Source organism: Vidua macroura, chromosome 2 (genome assembly GCF_024509145.1).
Source record: "Vidua macroura isolate BioBank_ID:100142 chromosome 2, ASM2450914v1, whole genome shotgun sequence".
Taxonomy (NCBI): Eukaryota; Metazoa; Chordata; class Aves; order Passeriformes; family Viduidae; genus Vidua; species Vidua macroura.
This window is the reverse complement of record NC_071572.1, coordinates 91894050-91921289: the sequence shown is the minus strand read 5'-3', so window position 1 is coordinate 91921289 and position 27240 is coordinate 91894050. Positions and strand designations below refer to the sequence as shown.

Below are 27240 nucleotides of genomic sequence, written 5' to 3'. Positions count from 1 at the left end.
AGGGGTGGGTTCTTTTGCTTGTATATGTTGATTTTCTGTGTCTGAGGTGATTGTCAGAGGTAAAATTGACAGTTGTTTTTATCTTGATTCTCTTTTCCTGTACAGCAAAAAGGTGACATCAAATTTTACATAAAAAATGAATTAACATGTAGGAAAAATTTTAATTCAAACATAGTTTTGCATGGAAACACGTCCACATTTCTCATTTCCACAGTTCATACAATTTCTGTGGAAATTAGAGGAATTGTATTGCAAAAGGTCTCCTTCCTGAGCTAACCACTTCAGTTGTAGTAGATAAGGTGTTTGACAAAGGTAAAATTGGAATCAGGCTTGACTCTAATCAGTGTCTTTCTTGGGTTCAGATTCAAATTGCCTGTGTAGGAGGGGACAAAGAATAGACTCAACCATTTTTTCTTTTCAAAGCAAAATCAATTGGAGAGAATAATCTAGCTTCTTACTGTGTTATAAATGTACCTGTCCATTTCTTAATCATTGTTTTCCTAAGGAGTCTTCATTACTGACTGTTCTGTTGATTGAGAACATTTGCTGTTAGAACAATTTGTTACTTTGGAAAAAAAACTAGCCATTTATCAAGAGTATGAGAAGTGATATGCTGAAGAAGCACTTGCTTGAGTCCAGGTGGGAAACTGATATTCCTTAGTAGCCTGAGGAGACAGTGGGCAGAAAAATCATTTTGGTGGTGCCCTACAGAGGTTTTGAATATTGAGTGGCATGTCAGGAAAAGATCTGGTAAAAGTACCCTTCCTTATCACAGGTACCACCTATGCAGATCTCCTCTGTTAGATACAGATAAGAGCTTGACTAATAGAAAGTTCATTTCTAGGAGGAAGATTTTTGTCCCTATTGGTAAGGGCAGAAACACATCTGGAAGATGCAGGTTACAGCCCTCAATCCTAACAAACCTTTTTCTCATGCTCAAAAAAAAGCTGTTTAGCAGTGACTTTGGATGTACTTCCCTTATTAAGGGGACCTTGTAGACATGATTTTGTGGGTTCAGATCACAGACAGAATTCAATAGCAGAGAGCATTGCTGTCTTCATCCAAACATGTCCCCTTTTTATATGGTTCAATACTTGCTCTTTCATCCACAGCTCTCGCTATTGGAAGCAATTTAATGGATTGCAATTCAAAGTAATCCACTTTAGGCGTCTAAGTTTATAATGACTTGTTAAATTCTTACTGATTTTTTGATTTAGACTTGTCTTTCTCTGTAGTTGTATGACCATATCCAAAGACATCTCCATTAAATATGTACTTTCAGCTTTCATGGTTGTATACCACCAGTATAGCTTTGTCTTCTGCAGTGCATTGAAGAAGTCTGCGGTGGACTATATTAGTGTAAAAGTAGTGTACAAAAAAGCACTGAGTTTTAATATTGAAAATCTTACACTCCTTACAGTGAACCACAAGCCATGTGCTATATTGAAACAGCTAATCTTGATGGGGAGACGAATCTTAAAATACGACAGGTAAAACAAACTGAATTTTTTTTTTTTTATTTTAGGTATTTAATATTAGTTATGAAGTGGCATCTAGCTTGCATGGCAACAATACAAGTGTGCTTTTTTTTTGTTGTTGTTTTAAAAAGCATCTTTCTTCAAGTGGCTGTAATTTGCCTTTTCAACGGATACAAACCCAAGCAGTAAGGAACTAACCTGGAGCGAGTATTTTAAGCGCAGAGAGACAAATCAAACAGACCTTGGATGTGTTTTGCTGAAGGTCTAGTTAGTGGAATTTAAGTGCTGTACATAAAAAAAAAAAATCAGCTATGCTTGTGATGAGAGTTGCAATGTCTCCTGTCACAAGTACTATTTTATGAGCATTATACATAGGCAGAAGCTAAAAAGGATCTTTATATGTATAAGTTGATAGGTTATCTCTGTGGTAAGCAAAAGAATTTATTTGTATCTTTCTAGTTTTGTTAAAGAAGTACTGTTGCTTATAGTGTTTAGAAATAGTTAAGAATCTTTGGCTTCTTTCATTAAAAAAATATTTAGATTAGGATTTTGAAACACAGATAATTTGTTTTTAAAAAGCTATGCTTGCTTATTCTTTACTACATTTGTAGAAATGTGATTTACTGTTGCAGGTCAGGCTACTAAGTCAGGTCTTGAGCTTTTGTAAGATTTTATTTGCTTCAGGACATGCTTAAAATACAAAAATGCAGCCTTGCTCTGGCTTGCACTGCTGCGGTCAAATTCTGGCAAAAGAAACATGAAATGGATTCCTCTTTTAATAGAAGGTTAGTGGGGTGCTGTGCATGTGCTCAGATGTGGAGTACCAATACTTTACATTGCAGTTGTGTGACAGGCTGATCATTGACCTTGCGCAGGATCAGAGCATATTGGCTGCTGTGGGCCCAAGAGACACTACACTTCAGAATGACCATATTTAGCAGCCATAACACATCAGTGTAGCTATACTTCGAGAAAAAAAACAGGCCTGTTTATACTGCTTTTCTCCCACTTCCTCCTGTACATATCTAACTTCGTGTTTTATGGATGTTACTTTCCTCTTGGTTCAAGAGAGATCATGTAGGTAATGTAAATACCTGTGCAGAGAGTTTCAGTCTTGTTAGTAGGTTCCTATGTGTCCATCTTCCTTGCAGGAAAGCGGAATATAAAATTAAAAAAGGGAACCCCAAAACCTAACAAAAACCAACCCAAAAAAGCAACAAACACCCCCCGCCAAAGCAAAACAGGACCCTGACTAACAAACCTCCACAGATTTAACTGTATTTTGGTTCGTAGCTGTTACAAGGAAGCACCATTTTCCTAGGCTGCCTTCTAATAGCAGTTTTTGTCAAGAATCTCATTTGAATTGTTCTGTGCAGGGTTTGTCTCAAACTGCTAGTCTCCAGTCCAGGGAAGAATTGATGAAAGTGTCTGGGAGGATAGAATGTGAAGGACCCAACCGCCATCTCTATGACTTCACTGGAAACTTGCGCTTAGATGGTCAAAGGTATTGACAACAAAGCCATGAATTCATTTGGTTAAGAAAAATGTTTCCTCTGTTCTTTTAGTCTGGAACTCGGAGCACGTGTATGTTTTTGCTGGGGAAGAGTAGGATAATAATTAATATTTATTAATAAGAGCATATGCCAGTATAAGATAACACAGTTCTGTCTTTGTATGGAGCCTTCTGCTTGTTATGGAGTATTGATTTCTTTGTAATGACTGGTGATATTTTGATAAAAGGTATATCTAAAGAGAAGGACTCAAGGAAATGGCTGGGGTTTTTAGGGCCTTCTTGTTACACAAGTTACACAGAGGAAATTGAAGCCTTTCCCTTTCAGCAAGAGCCAAAGGCTGCACCAAGGTCAGGTTTGTAGAGAAAAGTGATCCCAGAACCTGGAGGATTTGTCGGTGTGTGTTTGATTTCTACAACTCTTGAAAGAAAAGTACGTAGTTTTAGCACTCAAATTCAGATGCTGACAGGTTGGTAGGAACATAAATGTTTTATTTGGCTGTACGTGTTTTCCTTCACCAAATGTACATTCCTTGGGCAGCTCAGTGCAAGAATAGCAGATGATCAATTGCATCCCGCTTGGAAGTCATGTGGTTGATACAGGCTTTCTCAAATGCTTGTTTAATAGTGTACATGATAGTGTGCTTGAAATGGATGGTCTCTTTGCAAGTTTGATGCTTCTCTGTCCTTGATGTGAGGGAGAATGTTCTAGCCAAGGTCAAGTGCAGTATAAGCTTATTTATGGCTGCCACATAATTTCTCAAGTCATGGATAACTGGAGCAGCTTTGCCCTACTGTACTTTAGCAGGAATTAGACTTACGGAGGTTTCAGTGCTTTCTTCAGTTGTGTGAACAATCTAAGCTCATTATGTTGCTATTACATTCTTCTCCTCTTGTTGTTTGGGGTTGTTTTTATTATTAACTGGGTAGTAAGGCTGGGAGTAGAACTATCTTCTTTAAAGGGTTACCAAGAAGTGCAAGATCCATGAACTTCTTCTTTTACAGCCCAGTTCCTGTTGGTCCAGACCAGGTCTTGCTGAGAGGTGCACAACTGAGAAACACTCAGTGGGTCTTGGGTATTGTTGTGTATACAGGACATGATACAAAACTCATGCAGGTAAAGGTTTTAAGGGGATTAAGGGTATGTTTTGATAGAAGTTGGTCATATTTTCTGTATTCTCATTGTCATTGACTTGATTTTATGAAAGTGTTTGACTCAGTATAGTTTAAGGCTTGGAGGCCTTGAGGAATAGAAGGGTCCATTGTACCCCAGTTTGCGTCTGCACATGTGCAAACACACACTGAAGTGAAAGCAGTTCAAGATGTAAGGAGAACTAACTTTCATCCTAATTTTTCTGGTAGCTGGATGACATTTAAAACTGAGGCTTAACAGCTGAGGATATAGTAATAATCATGGAGATAATACAGGACTGTTGTCTTAATCTAATTGCCTTAATGTCAGGGAGTGCCTGGTGAGACCGGCAACATGCATATGTTGATCACTGCTGCTGACCATCAGTGGGATGGACAGCAGGTGCTCTAATGGACTCTGAAAGTAAAGACTGGGTTTGCTTCTGCATTTTTATCTTGTAAAAGCCATTTTCAGGTTCTTTCTCTTTTTTTTTTTCCCCTGCTGCTGTTCAGAATTCAACCAAAGCACCTCTGAAGAGATCAAACGTGGAGAAAGTGACCAACATGCAGATCCTGGTTTTGTTCTGTATTCTCCTGGTAATGGCCCTTGTGAGTTCTGTAGGTGCCTTATTATGGAACAGAACACACGGCGAAGTTGTCTGGTACCTTGGCTCCAACAGTGAGTATGCAGGCACTGAGCCAGTGATGTATCAGACTGCAGGGGCAGCCAGGCTCTTACCTTCACTGAATTAGTGCCTAAAATAAGAAATAAAACGCCAAAAACCCCACATCTTGCTAGTTTTTTGATGACCTAATATTTTCTTTTTTTTTTTTTGAGAATAGGCTGACATAAGTGAGCTTCCCAGTGAGGTTTCTAAAGGTTAGGTAAATATCACTGGGCTAGCACCCAAGGAGCAGGGCAGAAACAGAAAAGGGGCAAGAGGGGCACTTGGATAATCCGGTGTTCACTTCTTTCATCTCTGTAGAGATACCATACCTGAATTTTTTCTCAGGAGGGGTCATGTACTGCAGCCTTATGTGTGTCTGACTGTATTTGACTGCAGAATGGGCAGTATCAGTTTGTTGCTGACTTCAGCTTTATGCTTATATACAGATGCAAAGGATTTCTCTTGACTTATTTCAGTTAGAAATGCTGATCTCCTCTTTTAGAGAAAATTGAAATGCTAAATGTGACAATTCTTATTTATTGAGTAAAATTTCTGTCTTTAGCTTCTCTTACCTTGTTGCGAGAAAACTGATCTCTTAGCGTAGTTATTTGAAGGGTTTTATTTGATTTTTTTTTTTTTTTTAGTCCTTGAATCTATTAGTTCATTATCAAAGATGGACATGAACAATGAAATACTCCTCAGCAGACTTTTGAGGAGGTTACATTAGCTATAAAATGTGGTGTTAAAAGCATTTTTAGATGCAGATCTTAAAGCAGTTATCACAAACTGCAAATGGCTTGCCTGATGATGATGCAAAACAGATGGCAAGTGTATCTTCTGTAGTTCAAGAATTGTAGTTGTGGTAGTAATGAAAAAAAAGTCACATAGGAAAAGCATGGAAATGCCCCATATTTGACTCTGAGTTTTGTTAGTTGTAATGTCTTCTTGTAGCAGTGTCAGCAACTTTCAGAATTTCTTGCCTGCTCTCCCCTTGTTTTTTAATGAGTAAGTTTAAATTTGTGCCTTCCAATGACGGAAGCAGTACTGGAAAAGATGAATGGAATGAACTCTTGAACTTGCAATATAAAAGAGGTGCAACTTGAAGTAGACTAAGATGACATTATAGTCTGTGTAGATGCCTTTCTGTATATTGAATGCCCAATTTCTATACCTTCTGTAACTGCCACACACAGGAAAGACTTTTTCGGGTTCGGCAGGTAGACATTAAATTTTAGTTAAATGTCTCATCTCTGTAAAAATTGTGTTGGGAAATGTTCCAATACCAAGCATGCTTCTTTTGTCTGTTAACCTATCAAAGATACGGAATTAGGGTGTACTCACACTTCGAGTTGCCTTTGTCCAAACTCTGATCTTTTTTAGGCTTTAACAATTTTCTCTGGATTCTGTCTCCTTCTAGTTTGCTCCCTTGACTTCTAAGTAACTTGTGATGCTGAAAACCCTTAGTTATGGACTCTGACCCTGTTGTGCTGGGTGTTCTCTGTGCTGACTGAAGTGCCTCTCTAAGTTTCTAGGGAAGTGGAGAGCATAAAAATGTGGAGACTTTGATTGTAAAGAGAGGCTGTGGGCAGCACTGTGACCAGGAGCCTTCATCCTGTGTCTCTGCTGAGACTTGCACCTTCCTGCTGGCTGTCTATAATGCTTCCCCTTCCCTTTAGGACCAGTTGTGATGGTAGACTTATTTGGGCAAGTTGCCCAATGTTGTTGCCATTAATAACAACTTCTTTGCTTAAGCAGGGTGCCTTAGTTCATATACTAGGCAAGTGTTTAACAGTCAACTTGTTCTCATCAATTTCTTTAGTAAGGGTAAATTCTCAATTCTGAAAATGATGTCAGATTTTAGAACTAATTTCAGTGTTTATTTTTTGTTACCTAACTCCACTGAGGCAAGTAGGCATTTTCTGAAAGATGGTTATATTACTAGTGACATTGGGGGTTCTTAATTGGGCAGTTGACACACTAGATAAATGTTTAAATTGGGTTATAGTGGGGAATATTGGATTTCTCACCATCTGTCTAGCAAAAATTGTTCAGAAAGTGTTATGTTCTTTTATATATAGCCTCACCAACCTTGCCTTTATTCACCTGGTATAAAATGCATGTGTTCTGTGGGTGTTTTATCTACCTTCTATTGCAATCAATATTAAAATGGCCCTTACACTAGACATCAACACAGTAGTTTATTATTTTAGCTTGGCTAAATCTGATTAGGTGAACTGCATAAAGATGATTGCCCCTATACCACTCAGACTTGTCTGCTGCTAGTGTCCTGTGTCTTTTGATCCACAGAAATGCTGTCTGTCAACTTTGGATACAATCTGCTGACGTTTATAATCTTGTACAACAACCTTATTCCAATCAGCCTTCTGGTGACATTGGAAGTTGTCAAGTTTACTCAGGCTCTTTTTATAAATTGGGTAAGTAGGAAGAGTGAATGTATCTCAGTTCTGGATGTTGGCTTTTAAAATAAAAACCCACTTGACATCTTAGCGAGATTTTTCTAATTACTTTTGTGATGCAACTTCTGGGAAAGGCAGGGGGAAACTCAGGTTTTATTTTATATCAGTTCTGTGTTTCACAGGAAATTAAACATCTAGTCACAGGAAGTTCTCCTGTGCAAATGATCACTTGTATTTTAGGCTTTTATGATGAGAAGGAAAGTTCAGCTCTTGGTTGAAGGAGGTCTCTCTTGGCTGACTCATGTTCAGTAGTTACCTTTTGAAAACACTTCAGTATCTTATAGCTTCTCAGAGACACAGCAGAGGGCAAGACTGGACTTGTTTGAAGGTGTGGGGGTTTTTTGTTGTTGGTTGGTGGTTTTTTGGGTTGTTTTTGTTTTTGTTTTTGTTTTTTGTGTGTGTGTTTTGTTTTTTCATCCTGAGGCTGGCTTAAAGGTCACCTCTGGAATGGACCATAATGTTTTTGTAAGAAAAGTTGATGCTGCCTCATGCAACCAAAGAGTGATCTGTCTGTTCAGGGGAGCTTTGACTTCAAAATGTCTTTCTCAAGTTGTGGCCCAAAAATACTGTAGTGGTGGTTCTCAAGCTGGACAAAATCAAGAGGAATACCTTTTGTTGGTATGCATTAATCTTGGACTTTGAGTAATGTAGTAGGTTCCTATAAAACAAATATAAGTGAAGTTTAATATGTCTGTTCCCTGAGCTGCTTGTAATGTAGCAGATATGCATGTCAGAAGTTTCTTCGGTTTGTGTAGCACCTATTTCTTTGTGGTAACTGAAGAAGTTTATTTCATGGATCCACTAAAATTGTCTCTCATAGATGTGGCTAGAGCAACTGATTGTTGTAACTGACCACCTATGAGTAGCACGGCTAATGCATGAGCTTCTTTCTACTGTGCTAAGTTTGATTTTTTTTTTTTTTTCTGTTGCACCTTTTGTTTATTAATTACCTATAGTTGAATCTGTCTTTTCTCAGGTCCCTGTAGGATGGAGGTGTACTTTGGGAAGGAGGCACCCATATTCATCCTGGGATGATGTTTGTCTCAAGCATTCAGAATGCCTGCTCATAGCATTAAGACAGTCAAGCCAAGTGGGAGCTGACTAAAAGAAGAAAAGAGACTTTACTGTTTAATTTGCATAACATAAGTCTTAATTTTGCTTTCATTTCAGGACATAGATATGTATTACCCTGAAACAGATACACCTGCAATGGCCAGAACCTCAAACCTTAATGAGGAACTTGGACAGGTAAGATAACATTTTCTGAAGTGTCATGATTGTGATATACTCTCTCAAGAGTGAAGGTATGACAGCAAGATGTACAAGATTTGTACAAGATGTGCAAATCAGCCTTATTTTGTTGCTCTGTGGCTTGGGTTAATGGGACATTTTTATTTTCTCTAGTCTGAGTCTTACAAGTGAAATAATGAGATATCACAGGATTAAATGTAATGTCATATAGGCAGTTTTGTGTTTGGGAATTGAAACTATTTCTTATGTTCACTCTAAACTTTATTCTTAAAGGTGTTGGAGAGATGCTCTGTGGTTTTGGCTGTCTGTACCAGAACAGAACATACAGGGCTGGACTGTTATTAGTTTTTTATGTTTCTGACTACTTCACAGGAGATGCAAGTTAAAAAAAATAAATGTATTCCTAATTTAGATACTGTGCTCCTTCAAGCATTTCTATTTTCCTTTCAGATAAAGATAACTTCTAGTTGTAGGTTGGTTTATTCTGGAAATAACATTTCTTCAAACTGGAAGGGCTTCCCAAAACAAGCTTACTGGATAATATGACTTTGCTGTTGGAATTTTGTAATACTGTTGAGAAATGGTAGCTTTTTTCCTTGACCATCAAGGTTATAAGTCTGTAACTGAACTTCATGAACTTCATAACAGGCATGAATTTAGTATTGGAGACAACACTTATGTATTTAAAATACATAATAATATCCTGCTCACTAGGGGGATAGTCAATATTGTTCCTGCTTAATCTGATCGGTGTTTTTCTTATGAATGCTGAAATTTGATTTCAGTTTAAATCACTTTGATGTGAAGTTATCAACCTCCAAATTATGGTGTTATTTTTGCCTGAAGTAAAGGATGTGTGGCATAATGTATGTTGGTGGCCCATATGTTATTTTCAGGAATGGCTCACTAGTGATTCTGTGTAACTAGACTGAATTTTTTGATTCTTTAATTGAATTACATGTTCACAGGTGCCCTTGATATTTTTGTTTAATGGTGAAATTATTAATGACTTAAAATTCCTCAGAAGTGTGGGTACCGACTTTGACTTCTGGCTTACAAAGGCTCAATTTCCAATGCTGTATTCAGTGGCAGTATAGTGCATAGCTAAAGGATCACCTTACAAGTAGTGTACTGCATTGTCTTGAGCTGAATGGCAATTATTGAGGAAAAGCTTCTTCTACCTCTAGTCAAATTATTTCGGTCTTTGAGTTGTCTAACTTTCATGTTATCACCATTCCTTCCTGGTTGGAAGTCTTACCTCATGCAGAGGTACAACTGTGGTGTCATTAACTTGCAGTTCGTTTTGGCCAGTTGTGGCTCTTCGAAGATGGGAATGTTGAATCTGCTAATGCTCCAATAAGTTGCTTTGAGGGGTTGCCTCCAAGTTCTACCTTAAAATCACTGTTTCCATGAAGGGATTATTACTTTGGGCAGTGCTGACTGTGGCTGTGTGTTGTGCACTTTAGGACTGCTCATGAGTGGACATCAGAAAAAGCAGCTTTTGTTTGCCTGCAGAGTAGCAGTTGGACTTACTCTAGCATATTCTGTGCTTATAGGTAGAGGAAAAAAAATCCCCAAACATTCCTGGTGATCTTTGAAACACAGAATGTCTTCAGTGTGTAAAATTCCAGTGAGCCTTCCACAATCCTAAGAGTCTTTGTTTTCATTTCTAATCACTCTTTGATATTAGTACAGTTGAAAGATTTGGTAAATGTCCAAGTAGTGCGACCAAGTACATCTGTAATGACCTCACTAGAGCCTTGGCAATTATACTTACTATTTGAGCCTTTCCACATTTAGAGATAAAGAATTAATGCAATTAAATAATTTGCCTGATTTTTGTTCTGTAGACTTGGTAGACAAATCAAGCTGTAATAAGCCTGCATTGGCCAATATTGTGACATTTGAGCAATATGTCTCTGAGTATCTTCCTGTTTTCTACTTTGAGTTTTATTACTATGCAAGTTGAAAATCAGACTTGTTTTTTCTGTTCCAGGTAAAATACCTGTTTTCTGATAAAACAGGTACTCTAACATGCAATATCATGAACTTTAAGAAATGCAGTATTGCTGGGGTGACATATGGGTAGGTATGACTTCTAAAAAAACTCCGTAGCTTAATGCGCGCTTACTATTGGTACAAAATTTTATATTGAGAAAGGATTAGAACATTCTGTTCTTCAATTTTTGTTGTAGCATATTTTGTGGTCTTAATTAGTAGTTTTTATTTTCCTGCAGTAGTTCCCGTAGTTTCCTGTCGTTTTCATTTGTCCTGCAGCACAAATTATGAAAGTCAAACCTGGGGAGTACTTCACAGAAAGCAAAGAAACTTGCTTCCTAACTTACCTGATCATGACTTAAACAAAACCAGAAGTGCTAAATAAGCTCTGGCCTTTCAAGAGGGAAGAGCTTGCAGCCCAAGGGTAGCATTTATCAGTCATATTTCTGTGACTTGAGAAGACCCAGAATTTTGTTAGAACAGTGTAGTTGTAGTTATAGAGCTTAATATTCCTTGCACAAGAGGGATACCTGCTTACTGGTTTTATTCTGTTCTGTCAGAAGGATCCCTTTGAGTCATCTTCATCTTTGTATTTGCTTCATGTTAAATGGGTAGTCTTAAGATCTTGGTGTAAGTTAACCTTTGAATTTCATGTTAGCTAATTTAGATATCTCAAAAGGCAGAAAACTTGATTCAAATGTATGAACAGCTGAACCCATCATTCCAGCATATGTTTTTGTGGGATGACTCATTGATCTTCGCCTTCCACCTATTTTTTTTTTTTTTTTTTTTGTTACTAAAGTGGAATAAATGTTCTTTTTTCCTTTTTCTGCTCCTCAGTCACTTTCCTGAGTTGGAAAGAGAACGTTCATCAGAAGACTTCAGGTAAATATATTCCAAGATGTTTATGTTCTGTATAGCAGAGTGGGTACAGTCTATATAAAGACTGCTTTCCAATTTGGGACTGGAAGAAGCCCAAGGGAGGAATGCATTTGAGTAAAATGGTCTTCCAGTGGGAGCCTAATGCAGAGCTGGTGGGTGGTGATGGATCTACTCTTCTGCATAGAGATTTCATATGTGAGGGGGGTGAGGAATAGGCAGTGGCTGGGGTGGCTGGGATGCTAATGCAGTGCTTATTTATAATTGCAGACAGTCAAGTTAAAAGCTAAAATTAACCTACTTTGCAGGAACCTTACCCCTAGCTAGAGACTGAATGTTGCTCTTTGTGATCACTGAGTTGAGGCCTGAAGAGAATGAGAAGAAAAGGAACTTCTTTATTAAAATGCTATGTTTTAGTTATTAAACTGGGAGAGCTTGATATGTAGGCCTGTCATGTCCAGAGAATTTTTCTTGTTTTTATGGGCGACTTTAATGAATAGAGGTGATGGGTCTGTCCCATTCCACAGAAACTAGTGAAGACCCAGAGGTGTTACAAGGTATCAGTGAAACATGTTGAGATTATTGGGAAGGAGGGAAGAGCCAGGGAGGGCTGACAAAGATTTGAATGGCAAATACAGGGAAGAAGTGAATTCTCACCCAAGAAACAAGTCAACATTGAATGCTGTTAGAAAAGTATTTGGTGATGAGAAAAGCTGGGCTTCTCCACTGGTCCAGCTCATTTTTATGATCCATGTTTTAGGAAGGTGATAAAATGATGTTTCTTCTGCTGGGAGGTAATTTCTCTGGATCCCTCTTTTCTTCCAATATATTTCTGTTTCCTTCATTGCTGTGTTTTCTTCCCTTGTACGTTTCTTTTCTATTCGGTTCTGTGAAAGTTTTTTCTAGGTACTTGGAGTACTCAAAGTCCTCCAGGGGTCAGCATGAAACAGAATGCTCTGACTAGGGAGGGAACTTAGAGATATTGAGCATTGATCTGTTTTATGAGCAAGCCACCCTGAAATCCATTTATATTAAATATGCTTAAAAACTGCTGTTGCTGCATCTGTCCCAGGAGCTGCATTGACACTTGAGTCTTCTGAAGTACACTGTCAACCATAACCATTTTGGGTTTCTTGCAGCACTTGCTGCATTACTCATATGATCTTTTCACAGTGCTTTCAAGGACACTGGAGTCTTACTTTGCCAATCTTAGTACTTCATCTAGTTTCTTGGGAAGCAGATTTAAAAAGCAATGTTGCCACTTGTTTGAATATGCTTGTTTTTCTCTGCAGCCAGCTACCTCCTTCCACCAGTGAATCGTGTGAATTTGATGACCCAAGACTGCTGCAAAACATTGAAAATGATCATGTAAGTCTGCTCTTTGAATATCACGCCTCTTAAATGCCCTATTCTAGGCTTGTCTGGAATTGAATGCTGAACAAATCTATTTGTGTGATTAAGTCTGCTCTGTGAGTGTGTCATGCAAGCACAGAGGGGGTAAATTGGAATCAATATAGCTCCCTCCAACGCCTTTCTGCCCACTTGTCTTACAATTGAATTAAAGAGCAATGGCATTGATACGGATTCTAGCTACCTCTAAGGCAGCTTCATATATTCTGTTGTATATGGAAGATAATGCTTTGTAACAAGTTATGATAGAAATTAAAATTCTTTTAAAAAAAACTACTTGGAATGTTGAACATCTATACCATTTTTAACTGTAATCTGTAGCATTACAAGGTGATTCTGGAATGAGCCTTAAGTATTACAAGGGTTTGGAATTCTAGTTATGTAAAGGATGTAAGAGATGGGAATTAATTGCAAATTCAAGCTTGGCATGACCCTTAATGATTAGTAGTCTTAGCCTAGCTGTTGAGTCCTAAAAGGACCTATTCTTTACAGTGTCAGTTCATTGTTTATTTGGAAATCATGTGGGTATGAAGTGTCTGACTGGACACCAGACAATTAATTCACCTGCCAAAAAGTATGACTCTTCTCCTCTGCAGGCTGTCTCACAGTATGGCAAGCACAAACTCAGTCAGCTGATTGCTCTCCTTAGACAGTGTAGCTTCTGTAACTGGGCTGGTTAAGTTTAGTATGAGCATCTAAAATATACTTGCAATGTACAGTTTGTGTGCAGGAAAGCTTTGCTTTCTGTTCTGCTGTGCAGTACTTAACTGCAGCATGGTGTGAATGCTGTAATGGAGTAGTTACTTGATGTGGCGCTATGTGTTCTGCAAGGTGATGGAGCCTAAAGGTGGCTCCTGGGCTCTAACCTTCAGCAAGGTGACCCACTCAGGACAGTGTCCTGGTTTCCTATGTGGCTTTTGTATGCATGTAGTCTGGAAAGATTTCCTACTGGACATGACTTGCAGCCAAGATTTGTGCATGTCCGGTTCCTTTGTCTCCTGTTTGTTCATTTATGGCTGCAGTTATGGCTTATGGCACTTGCTGACTCCAGGTATTCATTCTGGTTTAGGTGTAGACTGGTGATAAAAAGTGTTTGAGCTCTTTCTGGCTGCTGTTGCTTTAGGTATGCATAGAGAAAAATGCTTTGGTTTATTTTAATAGACTCAGTGGAAGGGATGTATCTCAAATGAGCTGTGAGATGGAATTTCTCACATAGCCTTGAGGTGGCCCTTTATTTTAGGGCTACCTAATTATTTGATCTTCTCTGGGTAGTTTCTGCTTTGGCGGATAGAAGAAATATATGCTGTTGTAGCAGGCAAATAAGGGATTTTGGTAGCTTAAGTGTCATTTAGTCTAGACAGCTCAAAAGTCTTCTACGCTGAACCTTTTTCCAGTTTCCTTTTTACTGGTCACTTAAACAGACAAATATTGATGTTGTTGCGCAGCTAAATGTTGGGCTGAGCATACTGTGTGAACTCAGCCCTCAGACAATGAATGGGAAAATTACTGACCAAGGATACTTTTCAGAGCCTGACTGTACTGGAGGAGTGGGTGCCACCCTCTGGTAAGTGGTGATTTAGCACAAGACATGAGAATGCAAGGACTGCTTATGACAGTTTGCTGAGCATGTTTGGGTGTATTTGTCAGGCTGTGGGTGAGAGGAGGGCTGAATTCCAGGATAATGGTAGAGGAAGGGTCTTTCTGGCACTTTTGCATTAGGTCAGGTGCTGAGGTGCATAAACTGCTTCTTTCTATCTAAAAATCTGTATTATCTTAAATTTTACAGCTGATAGATAGCTGCAGATGCCATTTGCAGATGTCTTGTCAATTTCTACTCATTCAGTGAACTGTGGTGAAAAACTGAAGTGTTCTAGCATAAGCTACCTAGTGAAGTTAGGTGGTGCAATTGTTTAGAGGCAATTAATTCCCTCTAAACTTTTGCTCTTCTGCAGCTGAAGGTATAAGTATGATATCTTACAAGCTCTCATTAAGTGTTCATTGCTCTGGTCTTGAAGATTTTAATCTTTTTTTTTTTTTCAGTTCAGTCACAAGTGTTAGTTTAGAACTGTCGCAGTGCCAAGTAATTTTCTTTCCAGGTTGAAAATAAAAAAATACGTACTTGTACTCATGACACTGTCTTCCATCTGCTAGGAAGATTTCTAGCATCCTGCATCACCTCTAAATTTCATCGCTCTTCTGGGCCACTGGTGTGTAAAGGCTGACTGATAGCCAAGTCCATTTTTGAGCAGCAGTTAAAAAATTATTGCCCTGTAGTAATTGTTCCAGGGAAAAATAACTTGTCTTAAACATGTGGAGGCTTCTCTTAGCTGCTCTGGTATTTTAATGTGGGAGAAAGTACCTAGCTTTGTCTGCCTGTGCTTTTTCTGTGTATTGGCTTCTGTTGGATGAACGGTGCAGCTGTACCAAGTGTATGATGCTGTCTTGTTTCTATAGAGAAAATGGCATCAACTCTTAGTCTAATAAGGAAAGTTCTGTTTTTTCCTAAGACTGGAAGCAATGTTTGGTGAATATGCTTGATGGTCTTTATCTTGGTGCTTGCTAGATACATATATCCTGTGAATGAGCTCAGCAGAGAGATGCAAGCCTGTTTGATGTGGGGTTATGTTTTACACTGATGATAGGAGAGCAGGGAAGGAGGTCAAGAAGGAACTAACAGACTGGGTTCTCATCCTAAACGCTTCTGTCTCCCAGGATTCTCTCTGAACTTCATCTGCCAATTTCAATTTGCATATGAACTTTCTTCTGTGGCCCCCAAATTATCTCTTGGCCAAGAAGCAGCAAACATGGTATAACTGCAGATGCATGAATTGGTTCAGTGAGTACGTGTGATGAGTACTTTAGCAGCTGGCCAGGCAGAACAGACAACTGTTGTGCTCACATTGAGCCTTTACCACACTGAAAGTATTTGTTTAGACCTCAGCAACATGTCTGCTTATTCTTGTGTAGTGTGTGGGAACTGAGGCTATTATCCCATCAAGCTTTGTTGAAATGACAGCTATCATCAGCTGATTCTTAATTCCATAGGAAAGCAGAGCCAGAAAAACATATCACGGCTAACTGGGATGAAAAACTGGGATTTGAAATACACTAGGGGGAAAAAACATATTCAGGTGATGAAAGCCTATGGGAGGCTTTAGTTCAGATTGCTGAAAAACTGTCCAAACACATAATTTTATAGCTCACAATTAAATTGTTAGGGCTTGGTGAGATATATTTTTCTTATCTGCTTTTGTTCTTACTGTGCGTGGGACTTCAGTACTTTTGTTCAAGTACAAGGCAGTATCTTTAATTATAGGTCATATCCCGTTGGTTTTGGGCAAGATACACTTGCATTTAACTCTTGATATTCAAAATCTGCTTAATGTCTTCTTTGTCTGTGCCTGAAGTATCTTGGTCTCCTCCAGTCCTGCCAGCTTCACTGTTTTCTGGAGGTGCTCAGTGTGGCTGGATCCTCACACTGCTCTCCAGATACTTTAGTGAACTAAATGGTAGGAAGTTGATATATTTTTAAGATGTTCAGTTGTAATTCTCCTTGGTAATTAAGTACATAAGCATTTTCACAGTTTTCCTTGGCAGAATGTGCCACTTACATGCAAACTAATAAGTTCAGGTTGTTAGACTGTGCTTTAGTATCCCACTGGCTATTTCTAGGCCATTTGCACAAAAACTAGCAGTCCTGCTTACCTGGAAATGCTGTGAATGAAGGCACTGATCTGATATTGCTACAACTAAAGGAAAGATGAAAGATATCTTTAACTTCATATGCAAATTCCTTGTAATTTTATCAGACTCTTAACAGTTGAGAAACATTGTCTTCTGAGTGACAAGTCCAGATAAGGGCATGTGTGACGTGTGCAGATATGAAGCTCTGCACAGGGCAGTTTGCTCTCCAAAAGACAGGCTTGTCTCAGTGTTTTGCTCCTCTAAATACAGGAATCATGAAGGGATGAAAATTTGCTTTCTGCCCAGTGGTTTGCTTGATAATGGATAGTGCTGTGCCTACTAGATAGCTAAACTTTGCTTTCACTGAGGATAGTGCTATGTAGGTAACAATCCAGAATCTGTTTCCAGAAGTTGGAGACCATTGCAATGTGTGTGTGGTTCTCAATTGGTAGGGGCAGAAAACAAAATAATTCACCCAGTGGAGTATATTTCTTGTGTAGATGCTTGTGCACCAGCTTTTTCATGGATTTTTTTTGAGGGGGGAGGGAAGGGAAGAAGCAATTGCTTTCACCCAGAGTTTTTGGCACACTAGAAGAAAAATGAGGGAAGAAGGCAATTAAAATAAGAGCTACTTGTGGGCTGATGAATAAGAGATTAGAATATGCAAACTTTGTTCCAACTACAGATAAATAGAGAACTAAAATGTGAGGGTGGAAGAAATAAGGCTGACCTTAACACATGAACAGGCAAGAAACATCTCACAGAGACCATCAGTAAGAATACTGTCAAAGACTTGATAGAGGAAAATAAGTAATAAAGCAGAATTGGTTAAGATGTGGGAGTTCTGTCCTTTGCTGGGATTCAGCTCAGCATATTGGAAGGGATATGTTGCCACAGAAGCCATTAACAGATTTTCTGTTCACAGGTCCAAAGCAGGTATTTGAATGCTCTACCCTGATTTATGTCTGTGCAATAAATATTGTCAGTGCTGGAACAATACAGAAAGGAAACAAATGACAGCTGTGTGGAGGAGCTGTTGTGATAAGCTGAGCCTCTGATGATCTGTTGCAACAGAATTGGAAGATTGCCCTGTAATACATTGTGAGCTGTGAAAATACCATGACAGCAGCAAATTATTTTGCTGGCTTGAAAACATAAATACATGCTTAGGAAGGATTAAAATCCGTGTCACTACTGGAGACAGGTTGTTTCCAGCTGACAGAACACATACTATGAAAGCTTGTTAAGGGACTAGGTGATAAAAGTGTAAGGCGGACATCAAAGGTCTGCAGCAACAGATGCTGAAAGGAGAATCTGGCAGGCTGTGCCTTTTGACATGGAGATAAAACTTTCATTACTTTGACTGGAAATGATGGAACAGCAATTACCTCTTGACTGTAATTTGCTGTGGACTTATTTAGATAGTAGTGTGTAAATATGTTTGTTTTCCTGAGCACAGCCGCTGTACCCCAGCATGTCGAAAGCAACAACTCTTGTTATTTTAGCGGCATGTGACCATGCAATTTGGAAGTTTCAGTATGCAAAGATAAAGTTCCTGGTTGAAACAGTTATTTTGAAAATATTCATGGCAAAGTACATGAAGTACTTTGAATATAGGGCTAAGTGTGTAGGGCTTGGATTTTCAGATTTTTTATTACATTACTTTCTGATATGCTTACTTTGTTTACACACATTGCCACAGTGTTTGCCAGCTGACATGGTTTTGTGGCTTTCATAGTAGTTTACTTTCTACTAATTAAACCTTCATATTGTCAATGCATATGATGTGCTAATGAAAGATTGGGAACCTAGATTATATTTTTATATGTATCAATTCTTTGAGAGTTTGCAAAGTCAAGTAAGGCTTTCTGCAAAGGTAGATCTACTAAGTTCATGTCTGAGTTACTGAGCAAATGGCTGCTATGCTATTCCTGACTGCTGTGAGGCTGTAAATCCTGTGCCAGAGGCAGGGATGGAAAGGAGGGAAGAATGGGATGAGGGACTTAATTTCACATCACTAAAGGTTGCAGTTGCCACAGTTGGCTGATCAGAGGCTTGTGATTTAAGTGCTAACTTTGCTGAGTTGCAGACCTGGTGTCTGTTTAAGCATTTTGACGAAGTGGTTTATGTTGCATGTTCTCTTTATGCTGAATGTAGGGACTGTAGATTAATTTTATGCTTGACTGGGTGCTGTATTCCTTTGGAAGGACATATGTTTCCTTCTACTGGCTGTTCAGCTGCTCTTAGCTCTGGGTATTCGTCACTAAGGGTGCAGTTGCAGCAAGTTTAATTCTGGTGTGATTGCTGTCAATCTGTTGGAAGCTGCCATTAGTAATATTTCCTGTTGCTAGATTGTCATCATCTTGTGGCAGGTGTCTTTGCCTATATGAAGCTTGGGGTGCTTAAGAAGTAATGCTTTTATGAGTGGGGAGTGAGGGAATGTTCAGCCTTCTCAGCTCTCTGCAATTTGAATGAGGTCCTTATCAATAGTTCTCTAGTTCATCAGTGCTGGCCCTGAACTGTGCTGTCTTGATGTTCTGAGGTCAGAACAACTGCTATAAATAGAGAACAGAATATGTTTGGTTTTTTTTTTCCTGTGATACCGAAGAGATCATCTCAGTTTGGTGAGCAGGTTCCTCAGTCTGTGTGCAGTGCTAAACCTCACTCTCCTGGTGTCCTGTCTAGCCCACAGCTGTGCATATACAGGAGTTCCTCACGCTGCTGGCCGTGTGTCATACTGTTGTTCCTGAGAGACAAGGAAATACAATAATCTACCAGGCCTCCTCTCCAGGTTGGTTGTTGCTTTCTTTTTTGGGAGGGAAGGGAATGAGTTGAAGGAGTGGAGGTAGATGGAAGGAAGGTCCATAAATTTCTAGGTCATTTCAAAGGTCATTAATTTTGAAAGCAAAATGTCCCCTACCATGCTAACAGTAGATTTGGCATCTTCTATAATCAGTACACACTGGTTTTGAATGCTTCCTACAAAACCACATAGTCCATGATATTTCTTTAGAGTTCGGCTGGGCGTAGGATCCCTTCTGCACTCATGAGACCATGTACTCTTTCTGTAGGGGTGAAAGTAAAAGATATTGAGTGTGTAGGAAGTAATGATTTGTTTCTGCATGAGCAGTTACTCTATTGGCCTGTCTACAAACTGTCCTTCTTGATCTAGTATCTGCTTAGAGTAAGATAGGAAGCTATCAAGTGCTGATACATGACACATGGCAATATTCAGGCCTGTCCTAAACCCATTTTTTTTTTTTCTCTTTTCAGTTAGCACAGACAGAGCTAGGTGGGGCCAGATTGGGGAATGTTGCTCTCCATTGAATTTATCTCTGTTAGTGAAGATATTTCTAGAATTGCTGTAGTCGTGTATTGAGTGATGAAGCAGCCTCATTTTTTATTTATGTCTTCATAGGGTGTCTGAAAAGTAGGATAAAGAACTCATATAAGTAAGCTCTGGTCAGTGTGATGAACCATGAGGAGACTAAGGGAGCTTTAGAGACATGAGGGTTGCTTGAATTAGGCACTAAATCCACCTATGTGATGGTTTTGCTTAATGATGCTTGCTCCTTAAGGAGGCTCTCTAATTATCTCTGGGAGGCACAGGTGTTGGCTCTGATTGCAGCTCTGTTATTTGAGCTCTTAATAACACTGCCCAGTTGAGTCTCTGGAAAACAGTGCTGTATTTCTATAGTACCTGAACTTAGTGCCTTTCCAGCAGAAAATAGATCAAACACATACTGTAGGAATTTAAAATAACAGAGCTTTGATCTTGCTTTCAGAAAAGGTATTTCCCCTTTTTCATGTAGAAAAGTATGGCACCTCCATGAGAATAGAGTTCAATGCTTCAGTAGTTAACAGGATATCTTATACATATTAAGTACTAGGTTTGTGTAGTTGATATTACATGGCCTTTGTAGGACTAAAATGTTGAATGTTCTTGTAGAAGGATGTGCAGAACTACTCTAACGTACCTATGGGTGGGATTTCACAGGAAAGGGGATTCTGTTTTGGCAATCTGCCATATTGAAGTATAGGTTTTGAAGGCCTCTTTAACATACCAGGTTAAATTCAAGCTTTTTTTTTTTTTTTTTTTGGTTTGTTTTGGCAGATGAAGGAGCATTAGTGAAAGGAGCAAAAAAACTTGGTTATGTCTTCACAGGACGGACTCCCCACTCTGTTATCATTGATGCGGTAAGTGGAGGATGTGCATGGCACAGGCTGCCAAGCTCTTGCAGAGCATACAGGTGTCCTCTCTGGTCCCTGTGAGGGCCCCTTTCCAGGGTCTTTAGGATGCTACATGCAAGGGGCTTATGTACACTGAGAAAAGTTGTCGTAATATATTTGAAGATGCCAAGTCCTTTGCCCCTCTACGTGGCATGAGCGATAGGAAGTTGCAAACTTACATGGGGAATTACAGCATTTGTGCCTGAGAAGTATTTCCTTTGTCCAGCAAGCACAGATGGGAGCACTCACATTAGAAGCAAATTCATGTGTCTGGGAGGTTTTCTGCCTGTTATGTTTAATGGTTGCTGTTCTTCTAAATGTTTCATTTCTTCCTTCTGAGAAAGATCTTCAGTAGAAGATGTATCTGGCTGACAAGCTGTGTATACAGGGCTGTGTACTTACTGGGTTGCAGTTGACACAGGTAGCCTCAGACTCATGGGGCTGCATTCAGACTCAGGTTGCAGTCTAAGCTAAAGTGGCTCCAGATTTACCCAGATGCAGCTAGTAGGGTGCTTATTAAGAATAATGAATATTTTTTGTCCTTCTCTCAGTTATGTTCCCTTTCAATGTACACTGCTAAGCTAAGCACTTGAAACATATCTTCTAGGACTTGTCACAAACTTTATACAGATTCTCAAACTGCTTCTTAGTTGAAGGGAAGAGCTGAGGATGAACAGTGTCATCTAGAGCCATCTGAATGCTTCTCTGCTCTGCAGGAACAGCCAGGCCTACCTAGCCTAGTTGTATACGCATAATGCCAAGCTGGAGGCATTGTTAATCTATAGCCAGGAATAAAAACTGTCATTCCCAGAGATTCCTGTCTCTCCTGATTGCCTACATCAGTGGCAGCACGTATAAAATGGTTTGTAGGTGCTTTTTAATCTTGGGGATGTTGCTGAATTGATATGTGCCTAGGACATGTCTATACCACAATTAGATTTTACTGCTGCACTTTCTTTAACTGCATGCTGCAAATAGCACTGGAGTTCTATGACTCTGGTAACTCCTACTGCTGCTTCTGTACATTATACAGCAGGAATGGCAGGTGTTTTAAAATCTTTGTCCTGCTTCAGGTTGTTCTTGCTCAGCCCATCAGAGAGTTGCTGGTGATAACAGGAATTTCTCCTCGGTTAATCTTTTTTTTTTTTTTGGCCACAAAAAATATAATTAATATGTTTGTGAATTCAAATAAAAGAAATACTAAGGGAGGTGAGTCAAAGGTTATTGTAATACTAAACCTGGAGGGAATGCTTATTTTAACTTGGAAGAATACCTACACCCTGTAATATATCTCTTAGTTGATGGCTGTTGAGAACTAAATATGCAGCTTAGCTTTCAGAGCATGCCTAATCAGAAAGGATATTAACTCCTTGTAATGGTGTAGCAGGTAGTGAATGAAGGATGCCACAGCAGAGGATGTCGAATTAAGTTCACTAAATAGGGCTCTGCATCCTTTACCCAGCGGAGGGAGCCATTGCCACATTTATTGACACTGGGATGTGTGACAAAGGCACCTGAGCTCAGCTCGTGTGTTTGCACGTGTAAGAATATAATGTAGATTGTACTTATGCTCTTTCTTTTGTTTTCTTTTGTAGCTGGGGAAAGAGAAAACCTTTGAAATTCTTAATGTGCTGGAGTTTTCCAGGTAAGTTTTCCTCTAATATGTGAAATTCAGGGTAATAAGAAAACTCTTCTTATAAAAAAATACTATTTAGAATAAAATGTTACAGCTGATACAGTAGAAAAGCAGAACTTCCTTAATTTTTTGTCCTACCCCTTCATCTTATTTCTGATATACTGTGAATGAGTTATGAACTGGTGGCTGTTGGCATGCCATCATTAAAGTTTTTCCTGCCACTGCAGGAAAAAGTTCATCTATTGAGAAGTTGCTGACCTGGAAGCATCTTGCTGTGACTCATAGAAATCCTGATTTGTTCCTTGTCTACTTCAAGAACATGCTTTGAGATTGCACTTTTATAATGCTTCTGCAAACTACTTTTTGAATAGATGGAAACTGTACCTGGAAGTGCCTCTTCTTAAGAACCATGCCAGCTGTGAAAATATAAACATTGCAAGCACTCCTAATTTGTCAGACTCATTAGGATGGGCATTGCTTGGATAGCAAGAAGCTTTGATGAATCAGGCCCCTAAATGACTGGAAATAAAAGGGTGCTTTCTCTTTGTTAGTTGATAAAGTTATGTCCATTTGGATGGTGCTAGTCAGCATACCTTTTTTTTTTTTTTTTTCTGTTGTTGTTTATTTTCTACTCTTTCTGGGAATTAAAAACTTGAACTCTTGAACTCTGTTCTCTGCTGTCTTTGAGTTCTGGTTGTGCTCTCAAGGACTATGTAAAACTAAAGGTAGGGATGATTTGGGTAGGTGACTTTTCTTGTGTCCTGACTTGCTTTGAAGATTATTCCTGAGTACTTCCCTCCTTCCAGTCAGAATATAGCTACTTAGTCTACATGTGGGAAGTATCTGAAAAGGCACTGGAAGAGTCTTTGAGGGTTTGTGACAAGTTGACCAGCACCTTGGTGTCTGTAGGCAGGAGTAGCCGCAGCTTGCACGCAGCAGGAAAAAAGCTGTCTTAGTTCTCCTCTGTGTAGCACCTTCCCTCCTGACCACTGAGGGAGCTCTGTAATTAGTTTTCAAAAAGCACACAGAAGTTTCCCTGTGTCATTAGGATGTGGCAGAAATTCTGGGCACAGGTAACTGCTGTCCTTCCAACCCCTCTTCAGAAAGCCTCAGAAAGGATTTGTTTTGTCTGATGATACATGCCAAGAGCTTACTTTAGTACACATGGTTCTTGAGCTCTGAAAAGTGACTACATTTCTCAAAGCAACCTCAAGAGGAGAAGGAAGATTGCTCTACACTGTGTTTGTACATGTTGGCAAAAACATAATGAGTAAAGAGGATAGTTCCAGGTTGGTCCTTTTTCTAAGGAAAAGGTTTACTTGGAACCACAATTCTTAAGGCTCCCTTGATTAGAGTTGATTTGTTTGCGTTTGCCTCTTGGAAGCCGTAGGTTTTTTCCAGTGGCTCTTTTGAAGGGGAGATTGATAAATAAAACATAAAAATTTCTTTAAAAAAATTATCCTTGCCCGCCTTCTGTTGTTAAATGTTGGTGTACACTGTGCTACACTATGCTGCATTTTTTTAAGACATATGCCAAACTTGATTATTCTGTCCTTGCTCAGGGGGTCTGACTTCCTTCCACTTAGTTCCAACTTTCTGGCTCTGATTAGATCAATATAAAGAATTGACAGAGGCCAAGAACTGATCTATACCATGATTACTTGCTATGATGTTTTTGCTCTCTTTTAAGTTAGTAAGTTAAATAACTGCTCTTTTAAGTGGATGGTTGTTTCAATGTCTGTTATGCCTATACTAAAGATGTAATCAGCCCTAATGATTCCTTTTCTAGAGTCCCCAAAGCAATTTTGCTTGAAGAATCAGGAAAAACTGAGACAGAATAATGAGAATAAATGTGACTCCCCTTCTTTCAAGACGATTTTATACTATCTTGCTATTTTTCAAATTCTTGCTTGCATATGGGTGTAAGTCTGGAGTGCTTGCCAATGTGAAACATAGGGCTGAAGCTGGAAATGGGCAATTTAATATATCTCCTTGTGGTCAAGGGTTGTGGGGTCTTAAGTTACTGCTGCTATATCCCATTTAATCTCAGATGCACAAAACACATCTGAGAAAATTCACTGGCTAGAACAGGAATTACTCTTCACCACTTTGACTAATGAAAGCAAATATTTTTATTTCAATAGCAACAGGAAGAGAATGTCAGTGATTGTTCGAACTCCGGCAGGACAGCTACGTCTCTACTGCAAAGGGGCTGTAAGTAATTATGCTGCCTAATGGAGAACACTGCCAGTTATTGTTTCAACAGCTGTGGCTGATACTGCCATTTCATGTCTCATACATAATACCTGTTGGCTTTCTGTTTAGGGCCAAGTGATTTAAGAGAGCTGTCATTCCTGCTCTGACTCCTTTTGCAGGCTGGAAGACTGCTAGGCTTTCTACTGCCCGGTTGAAATCCTGAAATTAATGAGAGCAGTACCCTTACTGTAAAGCCAGGGCTTCACCCAGCTGTGCAGCAGAAGTTCAGGAGCTGGAATAAATGCTGTTGTCTGAATTTATAGCATTAAAATTTGTTCTCAAGTGCTTGGCTCTTGATCTGGCTTTCTTGCATCTCTGCACCTGCTGTTATTTGTCATCATGACTTGCACCATGTTGTGCTTCTGTCTTCACTGACAAGAGCAATAACTTAGCACAGTACAAAGGCTCCAAAACTAGCGTTGTCCACAGCCAGGGAGTGGTTCTAATTTCAGTGGAAGACTATGGAGCCGGCTTTTTGCAACAGGGAAAAAAATCTTCCTGACCTCTGTGAGGATCTGGTTTGCTTGAATTTGTCATGACATATAGGTCAGTGTTCACTGCTCTGTTCCTTCCATTTACCTCCCCTGATTTGATAAAGATGTGCTGGCTTCATTCTGGTGTGGTGGAAGTGAATGAAGCCTGCTGCCATTGTGTGGTAGTTCAGTCCTATGCTCATAGGACCACACAGACTTGAAACTTGCTTGTTCATGCCGTGCCTGAGTTCACACCATTCTTTGGAGTGTGGCACTGAAAGGGATGGAGAACAGGAGAGTTTGTGGTACAAATTATTGCTGTTTTCTGTATGAACAGACCTAGGTGTACTAATGTGCTGCATCTGCCACTCATGTGACCTGTAAATTAACTGACTATTCTGCATTAACTCTTCCACATTCTGGTAGTCATATTCTGTCCTGTTGCTTCCATAATAATTAGGTTTGTATGCCTGTCTCTAATCAGCTCTAGATGTAGATGTCTGCTTACTTAGCTTAAGAGCAGATGTCTGAGTAGGATTTCTGTATTACATGTGTTTGTAGAACTTGTTCTGGTAGTTATAAATAAAATCCAGAGACTTGAGATATGTAGGTGATGCTATATTTTGATTTCAGCTGTTAATGGAACCTTCTCAATTGTCTTTTGATTTACTGATAAAGAAAGCTGCTGCAGGAAGAAGATTGTTTCTGAGAGAATGTTGTGGTAGAACATGATCCGTATTTCTGCATTTTTTTTTTTTTTTTAACATCAATAGAAATCTTTTCTGGAAAGGATTGCAGGAAACTCTACTGCACAGGACTGATATATATACAGTGAATAAGATCAGACATTTGTGTTGTCTGAAAGTCAATTTATAGAGAAGTGTTCTGTACTACCCAGTAATGGGCACCTCTTTATGGAAAGAGGGGAGGAGGGAAGAGTGTGCTTCTCTCCCCATTATTTGTAGTGGATGCAGTATCTCTGCTATTGGGTACAATCCAGATTAATTACTCAAATCAGTCTCTAAACCCCAAATATATTGTAAATACAACTTTGGTATTGATATTAGCAAGTCCCTTCAGGTTGCTTCTCTTGAGCATGTAAATACACAAATGGCTACTTCATATGTAGACTTACTCTGTTGTAATGAATTTGGTTTTAATAGGATAATGTAATTTTTGAGAGGCTTTCAAAAGATTCCCAGTATATGGAACAAACACTGTGCCATCTCGAATACTTCGCAACGGAAGGTAAGAGAAACAGCATGTCATGAGAATTCAGTTCATGAAATTATTTGCAGCATTTTCTGCCTTGTCTAAGTTCTGTGGTGTGAACTAAGATGATTGTGAAGATAAATTAAGATGGGGTGTGTTATCAGCAAATTAACAACTGTAGGTTGACTTCAGCTGTAAGGAGGTTTTTGTCCAACTTCTGTGTGACTTCAGTAGGGAAGTGGAATTTGAAAGGAAAAGGTAGTGTTCTGTGTGTCCATCATGAAGGGAAAGGGCATGAGTTGTATTGCCCAGAATAACTCATTACATGGAAGTTGGAGGTGTTTTTACCAGGGCAGAAGTCGGATGCCGCGTCTCTGGCTTTACAAAGCACAGTGACAACCTGAACGTGCTGGGAAGCCTGGTAGACTGAGACAAAGATGATCTGAAATGCTCTGTAAGGCCTTTGACTGATGTAGTATCTCTGTTCACTGTGAAGCTGGCTTTGTTCTCTCTTTTGTGATAGCACAGGATACCTCAGTTCATAGTAAAACCATGAACCACTGTTTTTCTTCCAAAATCTGAAAATACCAGTCAACTTTTTAAAAAAGAATTTTTTTTTGCAGACTGCCATGTTCTCAGTACTGGAACTTTTGTATTTTATGGCACACACTCCTCTTTGCTTGATTTGTGACAGAAAAAGAAATCATTACTTTTCTATGTTAAATTTTGCCAGTTGTCTAATAAATTTGTTTTCATACTTCATGGACCCTCTTTACTGTATTGTGCATGTGTAACTCCTGTTGTTTGTGTGAGTTACATTGCTACACTGATGAAGAACACAGTCTTGCTAAAAGGAAGCACAGGCTGGGCAGGATGTTTGACTAAGTAACATCACCAGTCACAGTATGTAGCCTGATCTTTAATACGACGTTTTTAAAATACGTGAA

The 27240-nt window shown here is 39.2% G+C and overlaps 1 protein-coding gene across 1 annotated transcript in view; it reads left to right on the top strand.

Annotated features, from left to right (window-relative positions):
• The window catches only part of ATP8A2 (ATPase phospholipid transporting 8A2), a 274582-nt gene that overhangs the window by 21956 nt on the left and 225386 nt on the right, over nucleotides 1–27240 (top strand). Inside the window, exons 7-20 of the mRNA XM_053971420.1 lie at nucleotides 1421–1490; nucleotides 2855–2982; nucleotides 3994–4105; nucleotides 4633–4798; nucleotides 7095–7222; nucleotides 8435–8512; nucleotides 10512–10600; nucleotides 11354–11398; nucleotides 12685–12760; nucleotides 19172–19277; nucleotides 20601–20683; nucleotides 22312–22361; nucleotides 24497–24566; nucleotides 26245–26329. Coding sequence (XP_053827395.1) covers nucleotides 1421–1490; nucleotides 2855–2982; nucleotides 3994–4105; nucleotides 4633–4798; nucleotides 7095–7222; nucleotides 8435–8512; nucleotides 10512–10600; nucleotides 11354–11398; nucleotides 12685–12760; nucleotides 19172–19277; nucleotides 20601–20683; nucleotides 22312–22361; nucleotides 24497–24566; nucleotides 26245–26329 — 1286 coding nt within the window. The remainder of the gene's footprint in view (nucleotides 1–1420; nucleotides 1491–2854; nucleotides 2983–3993; nucleotides 4106–4632; nucleotides 4799–7094; nucleotides 7223–8434; nucleotides 8513–10511; nucleotides 10601–11353; nucleotides 11399–12684; nucleotides 12761–19171; nucleotides 19278–20600; nucleotides 20684–22311; nucleotides 22362–24496; nucleotides 24567–26244; nucleotides 26330–27240) is intronic.